At 42.2% G+C, this 20,807-nt stretch overlaps 1 protein-coding gene across 2 annotated transcripts; it reads left to right on the top strand.

Annotated features, from left to right (window-relative positions):
- CCDC80 (coiled-coil domain containing 80) lies at positions 1-19,835 on the top strand. Of its 2 annotated transcripts, none has more exons than XM_069785753.1 (8): positions 1-650; positions 1,008-2,914; positions 6,738-6,894; positions 11,890-12,026; positions 12,660-12,808; positions 16,037-16,140; positions 17,759-17,839; positions 18,535-19,835. In XM_069785753.1, exons 2-8 carry the CDS (start codon positions 1,019-1,021, stop codon positions 18,879-18,881), a joined length of 2,871 nt encoding a protein of 956 aa, XP_069641854.1. In that variant the 5' UTR covers positions 1-650; positions 1,008-1,018; the 3' UTR covers positions 18,882-19,835. The 2 variants fall into 2 exon arrangements, with proteins under 2 accessions (XP_069641854.1, XP_009918069.1); XM_009919767.2 differs by having other exon boundaries at positions 2-650; positions 1,011-2,914.
- Positions 19,836-20,807: the final 972 nt, after the last annotated feature.

Below are 20,807 nucleotides of genomic sequence, written 5' to 3'. Positions count from 1 at the left end.
AAATCCTGAGTGAAGTTTCCCCCATTTCCAGTGGCCACGGTTGTCTGAGGCTGGTTCGGAGCGGGGCTGGGGTTACCCTGACATTTCTGGGAGCGTGGCCAGCCAAGAAGGGAAAGAGAAGAAAAGACGAGTCTTTTACAATCTGCTTTTGTCAAAGTGTCGAGAAAGGGGAAAGGGAAGTGTCTTTTTTTTCCAGCATCACATTCCTGTGTTTTTCTTCAGCCTGGAAAATATATTAATGCTGGTGCTTTCCTCTCTGGAAACAAAGGAACTAAACGGGACTGAGGAAGCAAGGAGTGGGAAGAAGGCTTGGGAAGTTTAAAAGAGAGAGACTCGGAGCAGCCTGGAGTTCCCTTTTCTTAAATGAAATCCCTGCCTGTGTGGGTAACCACTACAGCAAAAAGCCAGACCTGCAGGTAAATGGAGAAGCAGAGATCCCAAAGGAAATTTCCGCTAACCTCATCCCACTTGTCAAGAAGGTGAAGAAGAAAGAAAGTTAAAAGACACACAGGAAGACGGACAGGCTCTGGGACCTATTGGGCTGCGTAAAGATAAATCACTGGGCAGCAGCAAAGCTGTATGGCATTGGTCTCCTTTTAAAGGAAAAAGACGTGAAACCTCGTCTCTGGAAGGGGAACTTCCCTGAGAGTGTAAGTCTCAAGTCAAATTTTTGGCTTTCTGCTCTACATACCAGACCATTTCTCTGTGCATGTTTGCATGTGTGTAAGTGAGCGTGAGAGACAGAGAAGGATGCAGATCACAGTGTCCTTTTGGATAGAGAGAGTCATGTTACAAACAGATGATCTCATTTTTGCATAAAATGATTTTGTGCTTTTCAAAAAATAACTGTAAACTGTACAAAGCCACCAGGGCAGGACTGAGGTGTAATCAACACTTTCAAATCACAAAAACTAGCCAGCCTGTGCTTTGATTTTTGTTATCACTTGCGCAAGATACCATCATACTGTTAACATCTAACTTTTTCTTTTTCTCCTCCTCCCCTCAAGCAGATTGCACAATGAACTGGAGGCCAGCTCTCAGCTTAGCCCTGCTGTGGGCAGCATGGCTAGTGTGTGGCTCTAAGACAGGGAGGCTAGCGGAAAGAGGGAGCCATGGAGTTGGGAAAGTGCCCCTGGCTTACAGGGCTCCAAGCAGCCTCCTGAGAAGGTCTGGAGCATCCCTGAGGAATTCGAGCCCAAATCCCCAACACCCCGGCACCAGGAGGCATTCTTCAGCACCTCCAAAGGCACCTGCCAATCTCCTGCAAGGGGAAGCACGTTCCCAGGCCAGGGGCATGGGGACCAGAACGAGACGGGTACAGAGACTCACAGCTGCAGCCAAATACTCCAAGTCTGAGATGATTAAGGACGAAGGGATATCCTCTGCCTCACAGACACGAGTGGTACGTTTCCCTTCAGGGTCAAGTTCCCCCAATGTCCTGGCCAGCTTTGCTGGGAAAAATCGGGTGTGGGTCATTTCTGCCCCCCATGCCTCTGAGGGCTACTACCGGCTCATGATGAGCCTGCTGAAAAATGATGTTTACTGTGAACTGGCTGAGAGGCACATCCAGCAGATTGTGTTGTTCCATGAAGAAGGGGAAGAAGGGGGAAAAGTCAGAAGGATAACCAATGAAGGAAAAATCCTGGAGCAGCCACTAGATCCTGCCCTCATCCCTAAGCTCATGAGCTTTCTGAAGCTGGAGAAGGGGAAATTTGGCATGGTGCTGTTGAAGAAAACTCTGCAGGTGGAGGAAAGGTACCCTTATCCAGTCAGGCTAGAGGCCATGTATGAAGTCATTGATCAGAGCCCCATCAGAAAAATTGAGAAGATGAGGCAGAAGGGCTTCATCCAGACTTGCAAAGCAGCTGGGGTGGAGGGACAAGTGGTTGAGGAAGGCAACAATGGGGGCAGCACCCAGCCTACCCCCGGCGGTGGACATGTCCAGGTGTCAGCAAGGAAGGAGGAGCCAAGGAAGAGCAATAATCAGCCACCAAGGACCAAAACAGTGAGGAAACCGATGACAACCACAGTGGCTACTCCTCTGCCTACAGTAAGGACCACTACGCTCCCTCCCACCACCACCACAACTACGCGCGCCACCACCCGTGCAGTGACAACAGCAAGCCGGTCTACGACAACAACTACACCCCTCCCCACCACGCAGAGGACCTGGACCACAAAGTCACATTCCACCACAGAGTACCACAGGCTGCCAGTAGCCCCCGATGCCACCACGCCACGAGTCACAGTCTCTGAGGATTTCTACTCTCCTGTGTGGAAGGCAAACCGCAGGGACCGGCAGCGCGGCCACCCAGAGAAACATTCGACGGCCACACGGAAACCAAGCAAAGCTACCCGCTATGACAGTTTCACAGAAGTCCCAACAGCTCCCTCAGTGCACTATACAAAGGCAAATGTGGGTAGATTTAAAGATAACCGAACAGACAGAAAGGACTATAACCACAGGGACCTGAATGTCACACCAGGGCAACACAAACCAACTAAGACTAAACCACCGAAAAAGAAGGCCCAAGAAAAGATACTGAACAATGAATATGAAGATAAATATGACCCGAGCAAGCCTGCTAGTTCCCATTTAGAGGAGGAGTTTGCAGCAGGAAATATTCCCCCAAAGAAAGGAAAAGAATCAAAGAAGCACGAGCGAATGGATAAACCTGAGAAGAAGAAGAAGAAAGACAGACCTGACAAGCTACACAAGAGTGAGAAGCAGTCCAAGAAGGACAAAGCTGAGAAAAAGAACAAGCAGGACAAAGACCGTAGCAAGAAGAACAAGAAGGGGAGCAGGACTGAGAATGAGGATTTCCCCAAGTCCAACAAGAAGCCTTTCCTACAGCCTCCCAGGAAATCAGTGACTGACCTCCTGGAATATTTTGAAGGCAAAAGGCGGCTCATTGTAAGTAACTCGTTCATTTGAATCTTATTACCTAAATGAAGTCATATCTCCCTCTTAGTGGGAATATGCGCAACAGGAAGTTTATGGTAGTTTTGCATTGTTCTTTTTTGGTGCTTTCATTTAAGAGGTAAAATTTCTAGACCCAAAAGACCATCAGATTATTTTGTTTCCAGTGGATATGTGGGTGTCAGGATCTGTATAGATATATTGATAAAATGATGTCCCAGTGTGGATTACATCCATTCATTGCTTTAGGGTACTTGCCAATGTTACCACATTTCGATGCTCAGCATGTCCTGCCAGCTGGCACACCTGTTTTATATTGGTGCTGGTGTCCTAAAACTGGAAGCAAGCCAGGTGGCTTGGCAGTACTAGCGCATGTCTGACTGAGGGTATGCACAAAGGCATATGATCAGATGCCCTAAAGTAGGATTGTTACATTTGCTATTCTTTCTGGCATTCAGATCTCCTAGATATCTTCAGAGATCCCATGCAAACTTTATTTTGTTTTGGTTTTTTCTCCTGCTGTTTCTATTATACTGTAACACTATGGTAAGTTTTCAAGTCTGAGAAACTCAGCACGGTCTGGAGTTAACTTGTCTCAGGGTTTAATAGTGTTGTATGTTTTTCCAACTACTTATCTAAAAAAACACTTCACCTGGGACAGGAAACAGTTTTAGCTGTAGTACAAATGTTTTTTCTGGCAGATGGCACATACCCTGAAAGGTACACTTGGAAAAACAGTTCTTTAAAAATATTATTGTGGGAGCTGGTTTCTTGCAATTATTCCACTGCAAGCTGGCCTGTTTCACAGTTATTGTCCAATAGTCAGTATCACAAACATAGCTTTGACTTTCATGCCCCATATTCCAATACAAATAGCTAAGATGCCAAGCTAAAATTTCAACCATTGGAATTTAATTAATCATTCTGCTGATGATTCACAGACCTGAGCAGAAGGCAGCTTTCTTCTCCCCCTCCCCATTCTTCCAGCTGTAGGGGCTGTGCAGAGGTAGTAGACTTGCATTCCCCAACATGTTGGAAATGGAGAAAAGCCATATATTTGAAAAATTTGAACTTGACTGAATTTTGCAAATAATGCCTATTAGTTACTTGTTAACTAATACTTAGCCAAATCAAAAGCTCAGAGAGAGAAACTGCATACAAGTTTGGAATCTCTGAAATTTGGTCATATATCTCAACACTGTGGCTTCCAAGAATATGTGTAGCATCAGGACAAATAAAAACAAATTTGAAAAAAGAGCCAAAAGCAGAGCTTACAAATGTCAGGCTGCTAATTCATTACACCAACACAGTCCTGGCAACTTAAAGGACAGTCTGAAATTTGAACCTTCTGATACTAGGCCACATCTCAGCTGGCTCTCCAAGGAAAGAGTTGCACAATATCAGGCTGTCAGGCCAAAACTCACTGAAGACAAATGATTATGCCACGCTGCACTTCACTTTTCCAGTATCTAATACCATCCTCAGCCTGCTTGCTCTGAAGTTTCTTGGAGAATAGGTTTGATTTGGTCATCAGCAAAAGCAGTGACTGAACTCTACTATCTCTTCGCCATGCATGGCACATGTGGAAAACAAAGAACTTCTCAAGCTTCTTTGAATCCATGCATGTGCCTGTTTGCATCCCTTCCTATCAAACTGTTCTGTTCCCTTAGGATCAGTCCTTCCAGCTAGATGAACTCTGTCATTCATGAGTCTTCAAACTCCCTCTCTAAAGAATTACCCTACACTGCTGCAGAAGTGGCTCTACCTCAGTTATTCTCCATTGCTTTGCTATACTTTTATCTTTCAGCCGCTTCAATAGACTGGCTCCCAAGGACATTGTTTCAGTCCTCTCCCAAAAGTTTTTTGAGAGGGACATGAGTTTTTAAGTCCTACACCTCACTAAGGATTTCAGATTGCAGATTGCAGTGTGAATTTCAAATATCCAGACTTTTGAAGGCTATTCTGGGTTAAGTTCAATGAATGACAAATATAGGACCCAGCTGCAGAAACTGAAAAAATGTATGGGTTTTGAGTCCTGCAGCCCCACCGCTCTATAGTGGGGCTTTTACGGCAGCCTTACTAATGTTGAGAAATCTTGGCTTTGTGACTTTGGGTTTTTTGTTTATTTCTCTGTGGTGATGTAATGCTGACTGACAGTCCATGTATAACACTCCATTTATACCCACATGCACATATATAGACATGCACATGCACACAGGTGCATGCAAATACAGATAGATACCGTGTATATACTACCTGAATTAAAACAGTCCTGGCACAAAGCTTTGATACAAAGTTTGCTTTGCCTCTTAAATGTTCCCCGCTTTGTTCTACAAGGTTTAATAAAGTAGATCAAATTCAGACTTGACTGTGCATTCCTGCTTACGGCCTCCAAAACTAGGAGGACAACACAAACCAATGTTCTCGTTTTGATCTTAGTCCTCAAATCCTTTTCATGATCCTTTTTTCATTTGAAGCATTTCTATGCCATTTAAAAGCAACGTATTACATGTTATGGCCCAGAAATCAAATCCTCTTTGTGTCGGACTCTCATTCACCTTCATGTCCCAATGCTGTAGTCATGCCAGGGGGCCTTTGCATAAATGAGAGTCAGATCTTATAAGCCCAGAAATGCCTCTTACATTTCAGTACATTGATGAACTGGATTTATAAGGAGTAAATCATAAAAATTAGCCTCCAGGCCCTACAAACTTAAGAAGACAGCTAGAAGATGATTGCACCTCTTACAGACTAAAGCATAAGTTTGCTATTGAAGGATTCTGGTGATTATTTATGACCTTAAACCATAAAATTTGGATCCTGATTCTAACTCCCTTTGTGTTTGGGGGATCGATGGCAGGTGCTTGACTGCAGTTCACTGCTACCAGTTAGAATGATTACATTGCTAGAGCTGCGGCATTCCTCTCCACCTTCTGCTGGAAACTGCTGCATAGGACCACTGCATGCTGTTAGAGACACACCTTCCCTGGAATATTTGCATCTCAGTCACTGACAAAGGATCTAAATTGTGTGCTGTAAACTTTTAAAAGTTAAAACTTTGGAATTGTTAGGAGGCTTTGAAATAAATACTATTAACTGGAGAGATTTTTACACTTTTGTTGTTGCAATTATTCCTCCTCCTGCTCTTCCCCCATAGCCATGCCTTCTCAGCAAATGTAAGTCCTGTAAGACATCAAAGTGGCTTAGAACAAACAAAAGCTAAATCAGCAATTTTCAGATGAGGTCACAATGGCCTTAGCAAGTCTTCAAAGTCTTCTTAATTGGCCATCAGTTACGTAAGTATTCATATAGCCCTAGTTGTCACCCTATGACAGTTAGAACAGCCACTGGGAGCCCTGCCTGGACCATGAGATGAGGCCAGAGCAGCTGCTCTGCCATGTTCCCAGTGCTCCCACTGTTAGTGAGCAGAAGGAATCCTAGATTCATGGCACCACTGAAGGCCGTGAAGGAGACCTGGAGGGACTGGCAGGGCAAGGGATAATAGGAGAGTACATAGTTTTCTGTAAAATCCAGTGCTATTTCTACCAGGACTGTGGAGAGGCAGCGGAAGAGCTGGTGCCACCAGCTGACCGTGCTTCCTAAGGTTTTCCTGTGGCTGGCTGAACACCTTTGGGTCAGGCCTGGGCCTAAAGCTACACTCCAAACATAAATAAATAAAAAAAGGCTACAGAGCTGTCAACAGCTCTGTGGAAAAGGAAGCCCAGTTTACACACAGTGACTAGTTCTCCTTCAGTAAAATACTCATCTGCTTCATTCCTTATACTAAACAAGCTCTTTTGTCTCTGCCACCAACCAGCTGATCACAACCCCCAAGGCGGACAACACCATGTATGTACAGCAGCGAGATGAATATCTGGAGAGCTTCTGCAAGATGGCAACGAGGAAGATCTCAGTCATTACAATTTTTGGCACCATGAACAACAGCAGCATGAAAATTGACCACTTCCAGCTAGGTTCTTTTTTTTTAATAATTTCTTTCCATCTCGTGGTCACAATACAGACAGCAAAGGGAGAAATCTCCCCAGCTTGGGTCAAGATCTAAGCAAGATCATTTGTTGTGGTCCACCTGCACTTTCGAACCCATTCCTCCTCCTTCCATGCTAACTACCCCTCTTTTGTATTTACATAGGTGTCTCTGGTATTTTCCATGTTTAGGCTTCCAGTGCTGTAACTTGAACACCTTCAGCTTTCTTTGTAGGAATTCTTAAAGCCAGTAAAACAGTGAAACAGTGAAAAGGCAGAAAAATGTGATGAGGGCATGGGACAGAAAGAGGAAATTAGTCTCAGCTCTACCAATATCTTGAATACCAACCTCAACTGTCTAACTGAACCGCTACCCTAATACAATGCCCCCCTGCCCGCCCCACCTTGGTTTTTGCAAGACATCAGCCATGGGTGGCTAGGTACTGGCTAGCATGATTTAAACACTGCTTAAAGAAGCTGGCTGTTGTCATGAAGAAGAGGAGATTGGGGGTGGGAAATGCTGAAGGGAACTGTTTGAGATTATATTCAAAACTTGGCCCAAGTTAATCCTGTTTTGAAGTTCAGCATCATTATCTCCCCACTCTGCCATGTAACATTTTCTCACACCTTTGCACTCCTCACAAGGGCATGGAAAAAGCTTCATTTTTCGGGGGCATGCACTGGCTAAACCCAGAACAGAGAGAAGCGTGCTAGTAAGACTCCTTGCTGCGAGTTCCTTTCCTTCCCAGGATCAGCTTTCCTGGTCTTAAGAGCTGATTTTGATATGTTCACAAAGTGAGCATTCTCCTCCACAGGAAGAGGAGGAGAGGGAGGTGGGAGGTCCAGGCACATTTTCCCCTCTGTACTGGTAAACAGAAATTAATTTAGAAGACTTCAACCATAGCCTCTAGGTATGGACAACCTTACAAATTTGTACCAGCATACCTGATATTAAAAGGTTTACCATTTGAAGTCCTATTGCCTCTCTTTACCCATAAAGCAAGATACCCACCAGTGTGACTGCTTATTGCTGGCTATTGTAAAGAGGTTCATCTCATTGAAGCCAGAGGTTTTGGAGGCACTATAAATCAGATTACGTAGGACTTGCAAAGTAGCTCATTCAGCCATATTTAGTACCACCTTCTTTACATACAGAGTTCCCATATAGACAGGTGACACTGGTCATCCATCCCTCTCAGGCAGCTTTGAAACAACTGGTGTCAGTGTTCAGGTCCTGGGGAAGCACCCACCAAAGCCAGTGAGAACCTTTCCTTTCATAACAGTAGGGTTTGGACAAAGACTTCACGTCGCAGTCCAGCAAAGCACTTAAGCTTAGGTGTCTCTTGAATCATGTAAACAATCTCATTGCTGTTTGTGTCTAAAGGTTAACACCACTGTGAATGCTTCGCTGGACGAAGGCAAAGAAATAGTATAAAAGCTGCTAGTTTTGCTTATAAGTCCACCACATCTTTCCTCTGGAAGTTCATCTGGTTTTACCAGACCTTGGAAAGAGATGCGTGATGGAACAGAAAGCTCAGGACCACACCAGCTCCAGGGTATTCCAGGTCTGGCATACAACAGGCCACAAGATGACAGATTTATGTCTGGTTTCCAGCCATGCCTTTACTGCTCTCAGAGAGAGAGCACCTAGCGGGGGACCAGGTGCCTTGTGTCCCTGAATGACTGTAAGTCACAAATCCTGCCAGACTGTCCATTTGTGCACCTCTGTAACAAATCTGGAGCAGTACAGAATTTTCCATATCAAGCCAAGGTTAGTCAAGGTCACTTTTTGTGTACCTAGACCCATCTGCTTGTCAGTGGACTGTTTAGGATTATATTTAGCTCCGGTCTGGCTAATAAACACACATTTACTCTGACATAGACCATACTCTTTCAGCCTGTTCCAAACTTAATCTACACTCAAATTTCCCCAAACCACACAAGTGTATATAACAGCTGACTTCTCACAGGAGGAATTAAGCTGTTGAAGAAAAGCCATAGTCTTAGAAGGGTGTAAGTTAAACCTTACATGAAGTTCACGTTACATTTTTTGCCCGAAACACCAAATCCTGAACTTTTAAAAATGTTTAAATAATACAAACATCTTTCTATTCTACCTCCCCTTCTCCTCTACCCTTCCTGCTTGCATGGCCTCTTCATGGCTTACTCTCTGTGAGCATCAGAGGCAGCAAAAGCTCCCAAGAAACATTTTGTTCATGGTGTTCATGCTGTAGTGAGAAGCCTTAGCACCCAGCATGATGGGGTCTACTGGTAGTGCTGCATCTCAGGACTGAAATACAAATGACAACAACAGAAAAGTCCACAGAAAAGACTTTTCACTTGAAATTTCAAACATATTTAGAAGTAGTGAATGAAAAAGAGCTCATTAACACTGTTTGGCCAAGATCAGCTCATACTGAAACCAAAGAGCATTTCCCAGTTTCCCACTGGAATGACACAAAAGCTGAGTGTCACTGCAGAGGTCTTCTCATCACCCTGAGTTTGCCATGTGGTCTCTTTTCTCCAACTCATGGGAACAGGGCTTTAGTCAACTAAACACCAGTCCCAGGCTACCCACTTTACAATCAAAGCCAATACCTAATCTATTAGGCCACTGTACTGCTACAACAAACTGCTGAACTTCTCTGCAACGTCATGAGTTATTTCTAAAGAGTAACTCATCTCCCCAAGCTGTCTAGCTGCTAAAGATGTATGGATAAAAATTTCCATACTCTTTCAGTGACCTTTCTAGAAAGAGCAAAGAGAATGAGGACTTTGCAGGTAGCAGCAGACAGTCTCAACTCCTGTTGTTGTTCACGCTGATCCCAGATGTACTTTAAGAAGTGGAGGTCAGGGACAAGTAGTGAATTGGAAAGAGGCAATTAGATTAACTTCTTTTTTTTCTCCCTAGAAATTACTTCCAAGTTTGAAAGGCAGGCCAGCCTTTGTGGTATTATTCCCCCCCCCCCGCCCCGAAACATTTTTCTGTATCACTCTTGTAATTTAATTTTCTTCTTTACATCGTAAGTTTTGAAAGAAAAATCTCCTAACAATGAAACTCTAAAGTGCTATCTTCATGTTGGTATCTAGAGTCTTTAAAGCAGAAGAGTGCTATGGGTCAGCTGGTCTAAGGTACTGCACCATATAGCTGTTTTTCATCACATTTCACACTAACATCTTTTGCATTACTCTACCTCTATATAGCCCTATGAGGTAGTCTTTGCTTTTGTAGGGAACTGTTTGCAGGCAGAAGTATGAATTTTTGGTCTATGTTTTAATGGTCATGCTTGCCATTAGTAACATGTAAATCTCACTTATGAAGCATTGGTGCATGATTTACATATGTTTTACGAAGTCAATAACCAATTAGCACATCCAGCAACTCATCCAATGGGGAATTTATAACATTGCCTACAATTCTTTACAAAACTTTCAACTGAGGTACATGTAACCATGTAAAACCATAAATTATATCAATAGCTAGATTAGTATAACCATATTTTAACATTTGCTGGTTTGTTGGGGTTTTTATTCTGTAAGAAGCAGGTCCAAGGTGTGAAACCTAAAGGTCAAGTTCTGATTCAGACATTTTCCCAAGGTTTTAATTCAGAAGTTTCGTTCAGTCTATTACACAGATCGAACCTACTGCAAAATTTGATCAGTATGCTCCTTAAAGGCTATGGATGTTTAGAAAATTATTTAAAATGCCCTCTTGTATAATGAATGAAATCTTTTCTGTTGCTGTGTGCTCAACCCAGATCAATTCATCTCATCTGTATTTGCTGGTGAATAATGGTGGAGCAGGGGACTGGAAAGCTGTACCTCTGGATTCTAGCTCTTGATTGGCTGTCACATCTCTGTTTGACTTCAGGCAGGTCACTTAAGCCGTGGCTGGGATTTATACGAGAGGATATGAATATTTATATTCATAGTGGTGTCACAGGGCATAAGCAAGTAACATTTGCAGAGAGGTCTTTGGTGCTCAGGTGACATTTCACTTTGTGTGTGATTTAGCTTGTCTTTAGCTTTCCAGGCCCACAGTTGCAGACGGAGGACAGTGTTCCAGCACTGTCGCAGTTGTATAGCACTGTGCTGGATGCTACAGCTGAGGCTGAGCTGATGACATGGAGGACTTGGCCCTTATACACCCTGTTTCCAGGGGAAGTAAGAAACCTCAGTATCTCCACAGGCTTGTCTTGTACATGCTTCAACTATCTGTCTTCAGAGTTCTTTTTCTCCTCAAGTGTTTCTGAATGTTTTCTTAGGGTAGAGCAGTGAGTAGGTACAAATCATTCTCAAAATTTAAGTTTTTTCCTGTCAGGGTGCTAGAATGGGAAATGAACATCAGCAAGCAGATGGAGGAGTGCCACAGCAGGGTATGTAGAGTGAGCTGAAGAGCTAGGCCTGCAGTATTCAAGACACATTAAACAGTTTCTGGTTTCTTGTTGTCACTAAACCTCCCATGTAATTTTTTAAGACTGGCAAGGTTAACTCTAGTGTCCTGGCCAACCCCAAGCTGTTCTAGCTATATTTTACTGATCCAAATTCTCTATGCTGTTTCATTTGGATATGGTGCTTTCCAGCTCCTGTCCTAAATTGTTGAACAGTTTCTATTTTCTATTCCAGAAGTAGCTGCATTTCAGGAGCTGGTGAAATGATTAGTACATGCATATACATGTATAAGCATATTGAAAAAATCTGAAAGATCTTCCAGGAAAGAGCAGCCAACCAAGATTTTTCAAAAGTAGAAATGTTGAATACTGAAGTGCATGTACCCTAGGATAAACTGATTTTCAAAAAATATGGGGATTGAAAACTGGACAGTTAAAAGCCATAGTGCCATACCGATATTTTTTAATAACTTGCCCATGCAGCAGGAAAAGGGATTCTGGGAAATGAATTTCCCCCTTTCTTTCAAGGTGAAATTAAAGGCAGAGTGCTGTGTGATTCCACCCATGACTATTTCTCCTTTGTCTCACATTAAGATAATGAAAAGCCCATGAAAGTGATAGAGGATGAAGATCTTGTGGACCAGCAGCTCATCAGTGAGTTGAGGAAAGAGTATGGGATGACCTACAATGACTTCTTCATGGTGCTGACGGACACTGATATGAAGGTCAAGGTGAGGGTTTCGACTCTTTGAAAGAAAAGGCATTGAAAAAATATGAAAAAATTGAAAAATTTTAGGAAATTACACTACAGGCTTGCATGTGAGGCACATACGAGACTGATGCAGGACTTGGTCATTGCTGAAGGACAATAAAAAGGACAGAGAAATTTTCAGGAATTAGGTAGTTATCTTCATTTTCTGTAGTTAGGGGATTTCAGGAATTGTGGGTTTCTGCTGGGATGGTGAGCTGACACCATAGGAACAGGACCCCCCACTGGCAGGGGTTTTAATGTAGTAGCTGGCATTATAAAACACATAGTTTGGCTGCTCAGTGGGATGACAGCACATTGCACATGGACAATGTTCTAACTGAATGGCCTTACAAAAGAATATAATGACAATTTGTTGCCTGCAATGACCTGGCCTTATCACATTGGGCAAATACTGAAAATATACCACTTCCAAAGACCAGTCTGACTGCAAAAACAGTAATATTTTCCATGGTTTCTAATCTGTTTCAGACCTTGTTACCTGTGTGTAAACAGCAATACTTGAATCTCTATATATCCTACAGTGCTGTGATACATGCAGAAAGACTGCTAATATGTGCATCCTTTTACCCATCTGTTCTTTTTTTCTTAACAGCAATACTATGAAGTACCCATAGCAATGAAGTCTGTGTTTGATTTGATCGACACCTTCCAGTCACGAATTAAAGACATGGAAAGACAGAAAAAAGAGGGCATTGTCTGCAAAGAAGATAAGAAGCAATCCCTTGAGAGTTTCCTATCCAGGTATTACCTTCTGTTCTTATCTGCTGCTAGTTCTAATAATTATTGTCTTATTGGAAAAATACCCATCCAACTATTTCTGTGATTTTTTAGTATAGATTTCTCAGTATATACAGTGTTAAGCAAATACAGAGAAGTAGCCATAGCTGAATGCAGTCTTCTACAGAGCACTGGAAGTCAGGATGCATGTTGTGTTTCCAGACTCACTGCACATTCTTTGGATACTAACTTTCTGTACCTCAGTTCGCCCATCATGACATGGAGATAATAACGCTGATTTGCGTTAGAAGAGCAAATAAGGACTAATTCACAGATTAGCGAACACAGCTCAGTGTTTTGAATGTATGAAGCGTAGTGTTTATGTGCTTCAATCATCAACCATCACAATCTCATTAATCTCATTTTAATCCCTTCCATGTAGCTCGAATCAGTAATTAATTCTCTATAACTTCCTTCTTATCCTGCTTGAGATAACAGTTGGTCTTTGCCAGTATTAGTCATGCGTATTACTAAAGGTCTTGCAGATGTCTCTTGCAAAATGTTTGAGAGACCTTCTGCAGAAAGACAGTTTTGTTCATGAAATCTTTATATGCTGTGTTACTGCTCTACCTGCAAGACCTGAATTCCAGGCCATAAACATGTTTGGACTGTGGGAATTCAGATCCACAGGAGAGCTCTGCAGCTATAGCCCTCTCTGTTACAGGATAATTTACATGAAATTAGGGTACCCCATAACTCTAGGCTTTACCTGTTACTACTGCATCCTCCTCACCTACTATCAGAATCCATGGGAAGACACCGTTAATGCCAGATGGCTATAAAAATAAATGAGGCGGCATGATGGATTATGACTTGAGGAGGAAAGGAGCAACAGGTAAATGATTAGGTTGTTGGTTCATAAACATTTTAAAATTCGATGGCCACTTCAACAGAAAGAGAACCTTTAACAAGATCCACCCCACCCACCTCACCACCTCCTGTTTAGGTCTTAGTGATTCATCCTCAAGACCACCAAGAGAACCACAGTTTGTAAACAGCTGGCCAACACAAGAAAGAGCTTGTATGCTGGAAAGTGACAGACCCAAAACCTTCTTTGCTTGGAAACAGCCCTAGCAAGAAACACACATTAGAAAAAGAAGCAGGAGAAATGCACAAAATTGCATCTATAAACAGAACTGTCACTGCACAGAACGCATTTGTTGTCTGTGAAACAAGCATTGGGCTTTAACTATTGGGTGGATTTCACTAGCCATGTTAACCGGTCAGACTCCCAGCAAGATTCATTCCAGCTTTGTTCAAGATTATCTTCCCAGCTGAACAAGAGTCCTGGCATCATCTCCCCGGTGTTGCTCATTGGGGAGGTCAGTTATAATAATGCAAATACTGTTCTTAAGAAGCCTGGCTGGCATGAGACCATGAGAGCCAGAGCTGGCTTGAGTAATGTTTAAAAGCCACATTTATCAGGAGGAGATCCTTGAGTTTGGGGAGGGGGGTGGGGGAGAGTCCCCCTTTAACACCAAGACACTTAGCTGTGCTGCTCTCTGGCCTCACAAACAAGAATGGGATGCAAAATATGTAGAAGAGGAAGAAAGGATGCACCCAGAGAAGGGGCTGGCAGATTTGTCAGTACAGGAGTATTGGCCTGTGGCTTCTGATGTCAGAAATAAGTATTGGTGAACTAACAGCTGTGAAGGACCAACTGAATTAATTTCTCAGTAAGATGTAGCCCCAGACAAACATACCAAGTATAGGGATTGCCTGGGGCAGAAGGATCAACAGCCTGAGTGGCTGTCGATCTTTTTCAACTCTGTGCATCTCCAATGGAGATACTCAAAATACCAGAAAGGAATTAAGAGTATCTTAAAGCAGCTCACAGATAAAATTCCATCCTGATTTGTGCTCTAGACAAAATATGATCCGATGTTTACATTCTCGGTCACAGTTTATAGGTAGCCAGGTGCCTTTGCTATATAAAATATCACACAGATTATTTTTTTTCCCATTTTCAGAATAACAACATAAAACTTCCCCCCTTTCCTTAATGTCACATGTGATTCTTAATGCTTCTCATTACTATTGACATAACTGTATACATATGCCCATGTCTCTTTGCTGTTCCTCCTGGGCACAATTAAAATTGGGGAGCTTTACTTTTCAAGGATTTACTTTTTTAATTACAAAAACACACACAGTATCAGCCAGCCAACAAGACAAAGACACCAGCATTCTTCTGTGACTTTCAGCAAGTCCCACCATTATTTTCTGCTTCTCTCACATAGAACAGAATTGACACATTGCATTAGCCTTTGAGATCTTCACATGGTGCTGCAGAAAGGCAGGCTATTATTATAACAGAGTAACATCTGCATCCATTTAAAAGATCATTTCCTGCTATAAAAATACCCCTGCAGCTTTGCAAATTCCTATAAATCTGATTTATTTAGATTTAGTGGAAAAGTACCTTTATTCAAAAAAGGGGTTGTTTGGAGAGTATTAAACCCCCCTATAGTTAGAATTTTTAAAGGTTTCAAGTGTCCTTATGGCATTGCCTTTCCTTGAGAGGACAACAGAAGGTACTCCTGGTGCAAAAGTTTGCTAGATGGGGCATCCCATATTAAAGAAATACCCAAGATTTATTTTATTGCCCCATGCATGCCTTATATAGCCACAGGCTCACACAACCACATACTTACAAACAAGCTCAGATTTAAAGCCATGTTAAAGGTATTTTGAGCAAGTGTGGTATAGGAGAAAAAGAGGTCAGTGAATATTTACACAGAAGTATGAGTTATGTCTGAAATGAAGATACACCCTAATTCTCAGACAGCCCTTGGACTGCAAAATAACTGTGCAGTTCCAGCAGTGGTCAATGACGTAAAAGCTAAATGTCTAGTGAGAAATTCTACAGGAATCTTTCTTTCTCTTGAATATACACTTCTCAGCATTGTTGTAACTACTGAAGGGGGCTTTGAGCAAAGATCATAAGCTTTGCAGTGTTTGTTTGGCAAAGCAGTGAAACTAGATGTTTCTTTGAGAGTTTTGGAGTTGTAAAATTCCAAACAGGCTTTATCCTCTCCCAGTAATGGATAGAACTGGGAAGATCTCCCATCCAGCTGTTACTTAGAAGTTGTGAGAGGTATGACATATCTCAGCCTACAGAGAACAAAAATGCTGAGAGGACTTGAGTCACGTGTCATGACCATGCCCTGTCGCACTCTCTTCCCCTCCCAGATTCCGATGGAGAAGGCGGCTGGTGGTGATCTCTGCTCCCAGTGATGAGGACTGGGCTTATTCCCAGCAGCTTGCTGCTCTCAGTGGACAAGCCTGCAATTTTGGTGAGTCAAAAGAAATTATACTCTTGCTCCCCCAACCCACATCCTTCCTGGTGATGTGATGGATTCCTTTGCTAAAGTCTGAAGCTAGACAGTCTGAGGAGTCTGACAACTGAAAAGTTTGCCATAGCTACTCCAAATCCAAATAGAAAAGATTATACTAAGCAGGTAGTACAGCATACACTGACAGCTAAGACAGCTAAACAAAATGTTCCCTGGAATCATTTGTGTGAAGCAGAAAAGGTTAGCACTCCAAAGCTTCTCTTCGGGATTGTACTTCAGGAGATCAATAGTATTTTCTTTTTCTCCCTGCACAAATTAACGACATAAGTACAATGCTTTGGGAAGGGCAGATCCTCTAATACCCAACTCAAACTGGGCCAGGTATCAGGGAGATGCATGGAAATCAGGCTTTTTTCTTTTCCTTCCTGCTTCATTGCCAAAACCTGTAAAAATATTAATGGAAGCCACTTTAATCCAATAAGGACCCTCCCAGCCCCCTAACTAGGTACTTAAAATCCAACCACATAGTCAGTGGAGAGAGATGTGCTCCTCCAGGAGGCAATTAAGAGCAAGACCCAGAAACACTCTTCTGCCTTTCCATTATGAAGCGCAGAGAGACTCATTCCTTAACTTAGGTTCCTAGCAATGCAAATACCATACAGGGCCTAGACTTGACTCCTACAACAGAATGAAACAGGTCCCATTCAAATGCTGCTATTTCAATACACTTCAATTATGCCTGAAGGGAGATCTGCACAGTATCACTGTTTATTCATAATCACCTGGCTTTCATTCAGAGCATCAGCAGCATCTCATTTGGTAACTACCGAAGTAAACTGTGACATGGACCACTATAAAATGCTTTCTGAAGAACAGAATGGAACCAAACCAGCTAATTCTCCCCACCCCTTGCTAGGGACAGCTTGAAGGAGATCCAGTGAGTTTCTAAAGTGTTTGTCCTCAATGGGTGTTGTAATTAAGTGATAGGTTTTCCAAGCATCTTACCTCCAAGTTGTAAAAACAGTTGCACCAAATATTTTGTAGATTGTACAGACTCATGTTACATGAACAGTTTCTACAGCCTCTAAGGTCCTTCTTTAAAGCAGAGGCAACAGTCCAAGCCTCTGCCTAGAACAAATGAAAGAAGTGTATACCTGTCATAAGCCATTCCCTGCAGTCATTTGGAGTTTAACTGTGATAGGTTATATTGCCTCTAAATACTTCGTTGCTGTATGACAAGTAAGAGCTTTACTAGTGAACAGAACAGTGCAGAAACATTCTGAATTTGGGGAATGGCCTCTGCAACTTACTGGCATGTCTGATGCTTGTATCCCTATGCTACAGAACCACACCAAATGCTGTTGTCCTTGTGACACTAGCAACAGCTTTTATGCAACTGATACCACGTTTACTCGACGCACGAGCTTATCACCACTTTTGGGACAGGTGGTGTGACTGGCAGAAACTCCACAGAAATCAGTAACTCTTCCTCCTAGAGGGCTGGCTGAGATTGGCCCCTAATTTAGCATGCACAGACCTGGCTGATGAAACCGAAATCTGCCCAAAAATGAGCAGAAAGATCTGGTCTGATCCAAAACCTCCTTCATTTCCTCCACAGGTCTGCGCCATATCACTATCCTCAAATTGCTAGGACTTGGAGAAGATATTGGAGGTGTCTTAGAGTTGTATCCCATTAATGGTAAGTGACTGTTTCCAGTTTCTTCAGCACTACCCATGAAGGGCATTACATAATGCTGAGTGTTTCTTTGCTGTAATTTCTTTAGAGAGACGGGTATGACTGTGTTTTTCTCTTTTGTTTTGGTTCTTTTAAGAAAAAAGATGACACAAAAGCAAACAAAAAGCTTTCTTGGTATTCCTATGCGAAACATCATATAGCTTCTACCACATCTACCACATCCCATATCTCATATATCATGACAGTTCAAGAGTGAGACTCTATACTGCCATTAATGACCCAGCAAATTCATGCTGCAATTCTTCACACTATCACACTTCAGTCCTTGTGATTTATTTCACTGTGACTATTTTTCACATACACCTTCTGCATTACATGAACCAGTGACCCAAACTGCATAGAAGCCAGAGAAGTGCATGTGTGTTGGGTGACAAAAAGGTGTGCCACACTAGCAGCTTCAGTCTAGAGAGTAAAGACAAATTTACTAAACCTAACAAAACTGTTAAAAATACATCTTTAGTTCACAGTGGAGCAGTTTCATTTTGGAACCAGGAAAACCTGAACTTGTAAATGACAAGAATCTTACATTGCCAACTCTTGAGCTGTATCCTATCTCAAGTTGCTAACTCACTTACCTACAAACCGTCATCATTGCTTAAACAAAATATCAATGCTGTTTTTATGTCATCACTTTCTAGGAAGCTCTGCTGTAGACCGAGAAGATATCCCAGCTAATTTGGTGAAAGACATTCGAAATTATTTCCAAATTAGCCCAGAATATTTCTCAATGCTTCTAGTTGGGAAAGATGGAAATGTCAAATCCTGGTATCCTTCTCCAATGTGGTCTATGGCGATTGTGTATGATCTGATTGATTCCATGCAGCTTCGGCGACAGGAAATGACAATTCAGCAATCGCTCGGCATGCAGTGCCCAGATGATGAGTATGGTGGGTATGGTTACCATAGCTATCACCAAGGATACCAGGAAGGTTACCAAGATGACTACCGTCACCACGGAAGTTACCACCATGGATATCCATACTGAAAAGAGCAACTTAGCCTCCAACTGCCCCATGTCTTGTCTTCTAATAGCTATCCAAGCAATAGATGGCTGGTTGCAGAAAGTCTTCCCAGGCCATCCAGATACCCATGCCTCGTTCTTCCACTGTTCAATTAAAGGACTTTGGTCATTTGCCTTCTCAAAAATGCAGAAGCCTTCACAGTGAAGCAATTCAAACCAGTAGTATTGAAGCTTTAAACAATAAAGACTCCTTTATATTTTTAAGCCTTTATAAACAAAGGGGATCAGCAGGTGCTGTTTGTATTAAAACCAAACAACCCCCCCGCCACAGCCCCAGTCCATGGACACTACTGTAGGGCAGGACTCAAACTGTCCAACAAATATTGCAATGCTCTTTTTAGTACTTTTTTCTAAGGAGAAAAAAATTAAGTATATTTATTGGAAAGTGAGATTGCATTGTGCTCATGAAAAGAAGCAAAGAATCACACTTCAGGACTTTCCCAGAAAAGGAAAATTTAAGAAAGAAGCATGGGGCAGGCTCTTTAATAATAACAATAACAACAATAAAACCCTTTTGAAGTACCTTGTCTAAAAAACCAGCATCCCTTTTACAGTGCATTAACATTGTAATTAGCTGACTTTATCAATGAAAATAAGAATTTATGGCTATGGCAAGATTTGTTCCAGTACAATACAATGTAAAGTTCTTAACTACAAAGCTTGCTGCATGGCCATTTATTCTTTTAATTGGGGTCCCTGTTCTCTTAGGTCCTGCCCACCTGACAGTTAAATCCAAGTTAATGAGAGCTAAGTGGAAACACCAACCATAGTTAGCATTGTCTGAAATACAGAAAACTGAAAAGCATTATTTTCATCAGAAAAAAAGGAAAAAAATTCTCATTCATATATATTTTAAATGAGTTGTAACTAGCTCTCTATAACAATGTTTTTAATTAAACTATTGCTCTAAATTTCAAATTTCCTTCTACCTCTTCTTCACATACCCTCCCCCTTGAAAAAAAAAAAAAAAAAGACTAAAAGTTTATAAAACTACTTGGAAATAATTTGGTCTGCTACTAAACCAGCTCTATTTCTCCCACACTTTCCAAAATGGTTTTCTTCTCTTTTCATTGGTGTCTTTGGGCATTGGATCTGTTGCACCACCCTACTCCTACTGAAATCAGTGGCAGGAACTGCATGCATAGCCACACTTTAAACACCATTTGGATTAGATTTCTGAACATTAAAGAGCCAGCAGAAAGATTCAGGAAATGTCCTGAAGTGAAGGTATCATGCAAGCCTTCATAGTGGCACAGCGGTCACTTCTAATGTTGAAGGCATGCCCGACCAGTCACATTTCTTTTTATAATCCATGACATGGGTGCATGTCATGTATAGATACATGCAAGAGGGCACTCTTACTAGGTTTTGCAATCACAGCAACAGCACAGGAATAGGGAGAAACTACAGCTACGTGCCAGAGCATGCCCCACAGTTTGAGTTTTAGCATTTTCCTGATTCTTTTTTTTTTTTTTTTGGCCCAGACAAAAAAAGAACTGGGTAAAGCAACAAGTTCACTCAAACGCAGATGCTTTCTTTAGAAACTTGGTCACAAAGAGTCAGACCTTGCTTGCCCTTCTGAATGTCAGAAAGGCAGACAGATGTGGAGGTCACAGGGCCTGGCCAGTTTTTCCTTAGCTTTACAAACCTGGTCACCCTCTGGGGCAGGCTACCCTCTGTATCACAAGGTCTAGTCAGCACAGGGTACAGCTCCCAACTTACCTCTCTCAGGTGACTGGACCTAAGTAAGAGGACGGTAGCCATTTGACAGAACCATTTTGAGAGGACTCCTACCTGCAGAGAGCTTCCAGGTTCTCATTAACTACAGTACTTCCACAGCTGAAAGCAGTGGACACAGAAATTCCAAAAACCAAAGCAGAGCTATGAAAA

This window comes from Haliaeetus albicilla, chromosome 6 (genome assembly GCF_947461875.1).
Source record: "Haliaeetus albicilla chromosome 6, bHalAlb1.1, whole genome shotgun sequence".
NCBI lineage: Eukaryota > Metazoa > Chordata > Aves > Accipitriformes > Accipitridae > Haliaeetus > Haliaeetus albicilla.
The sequence above is the reverse complement of the archived record's forward strand: the minus strand, read 5'-3'. Positions and strand labels throughout refer to the sequence as shown.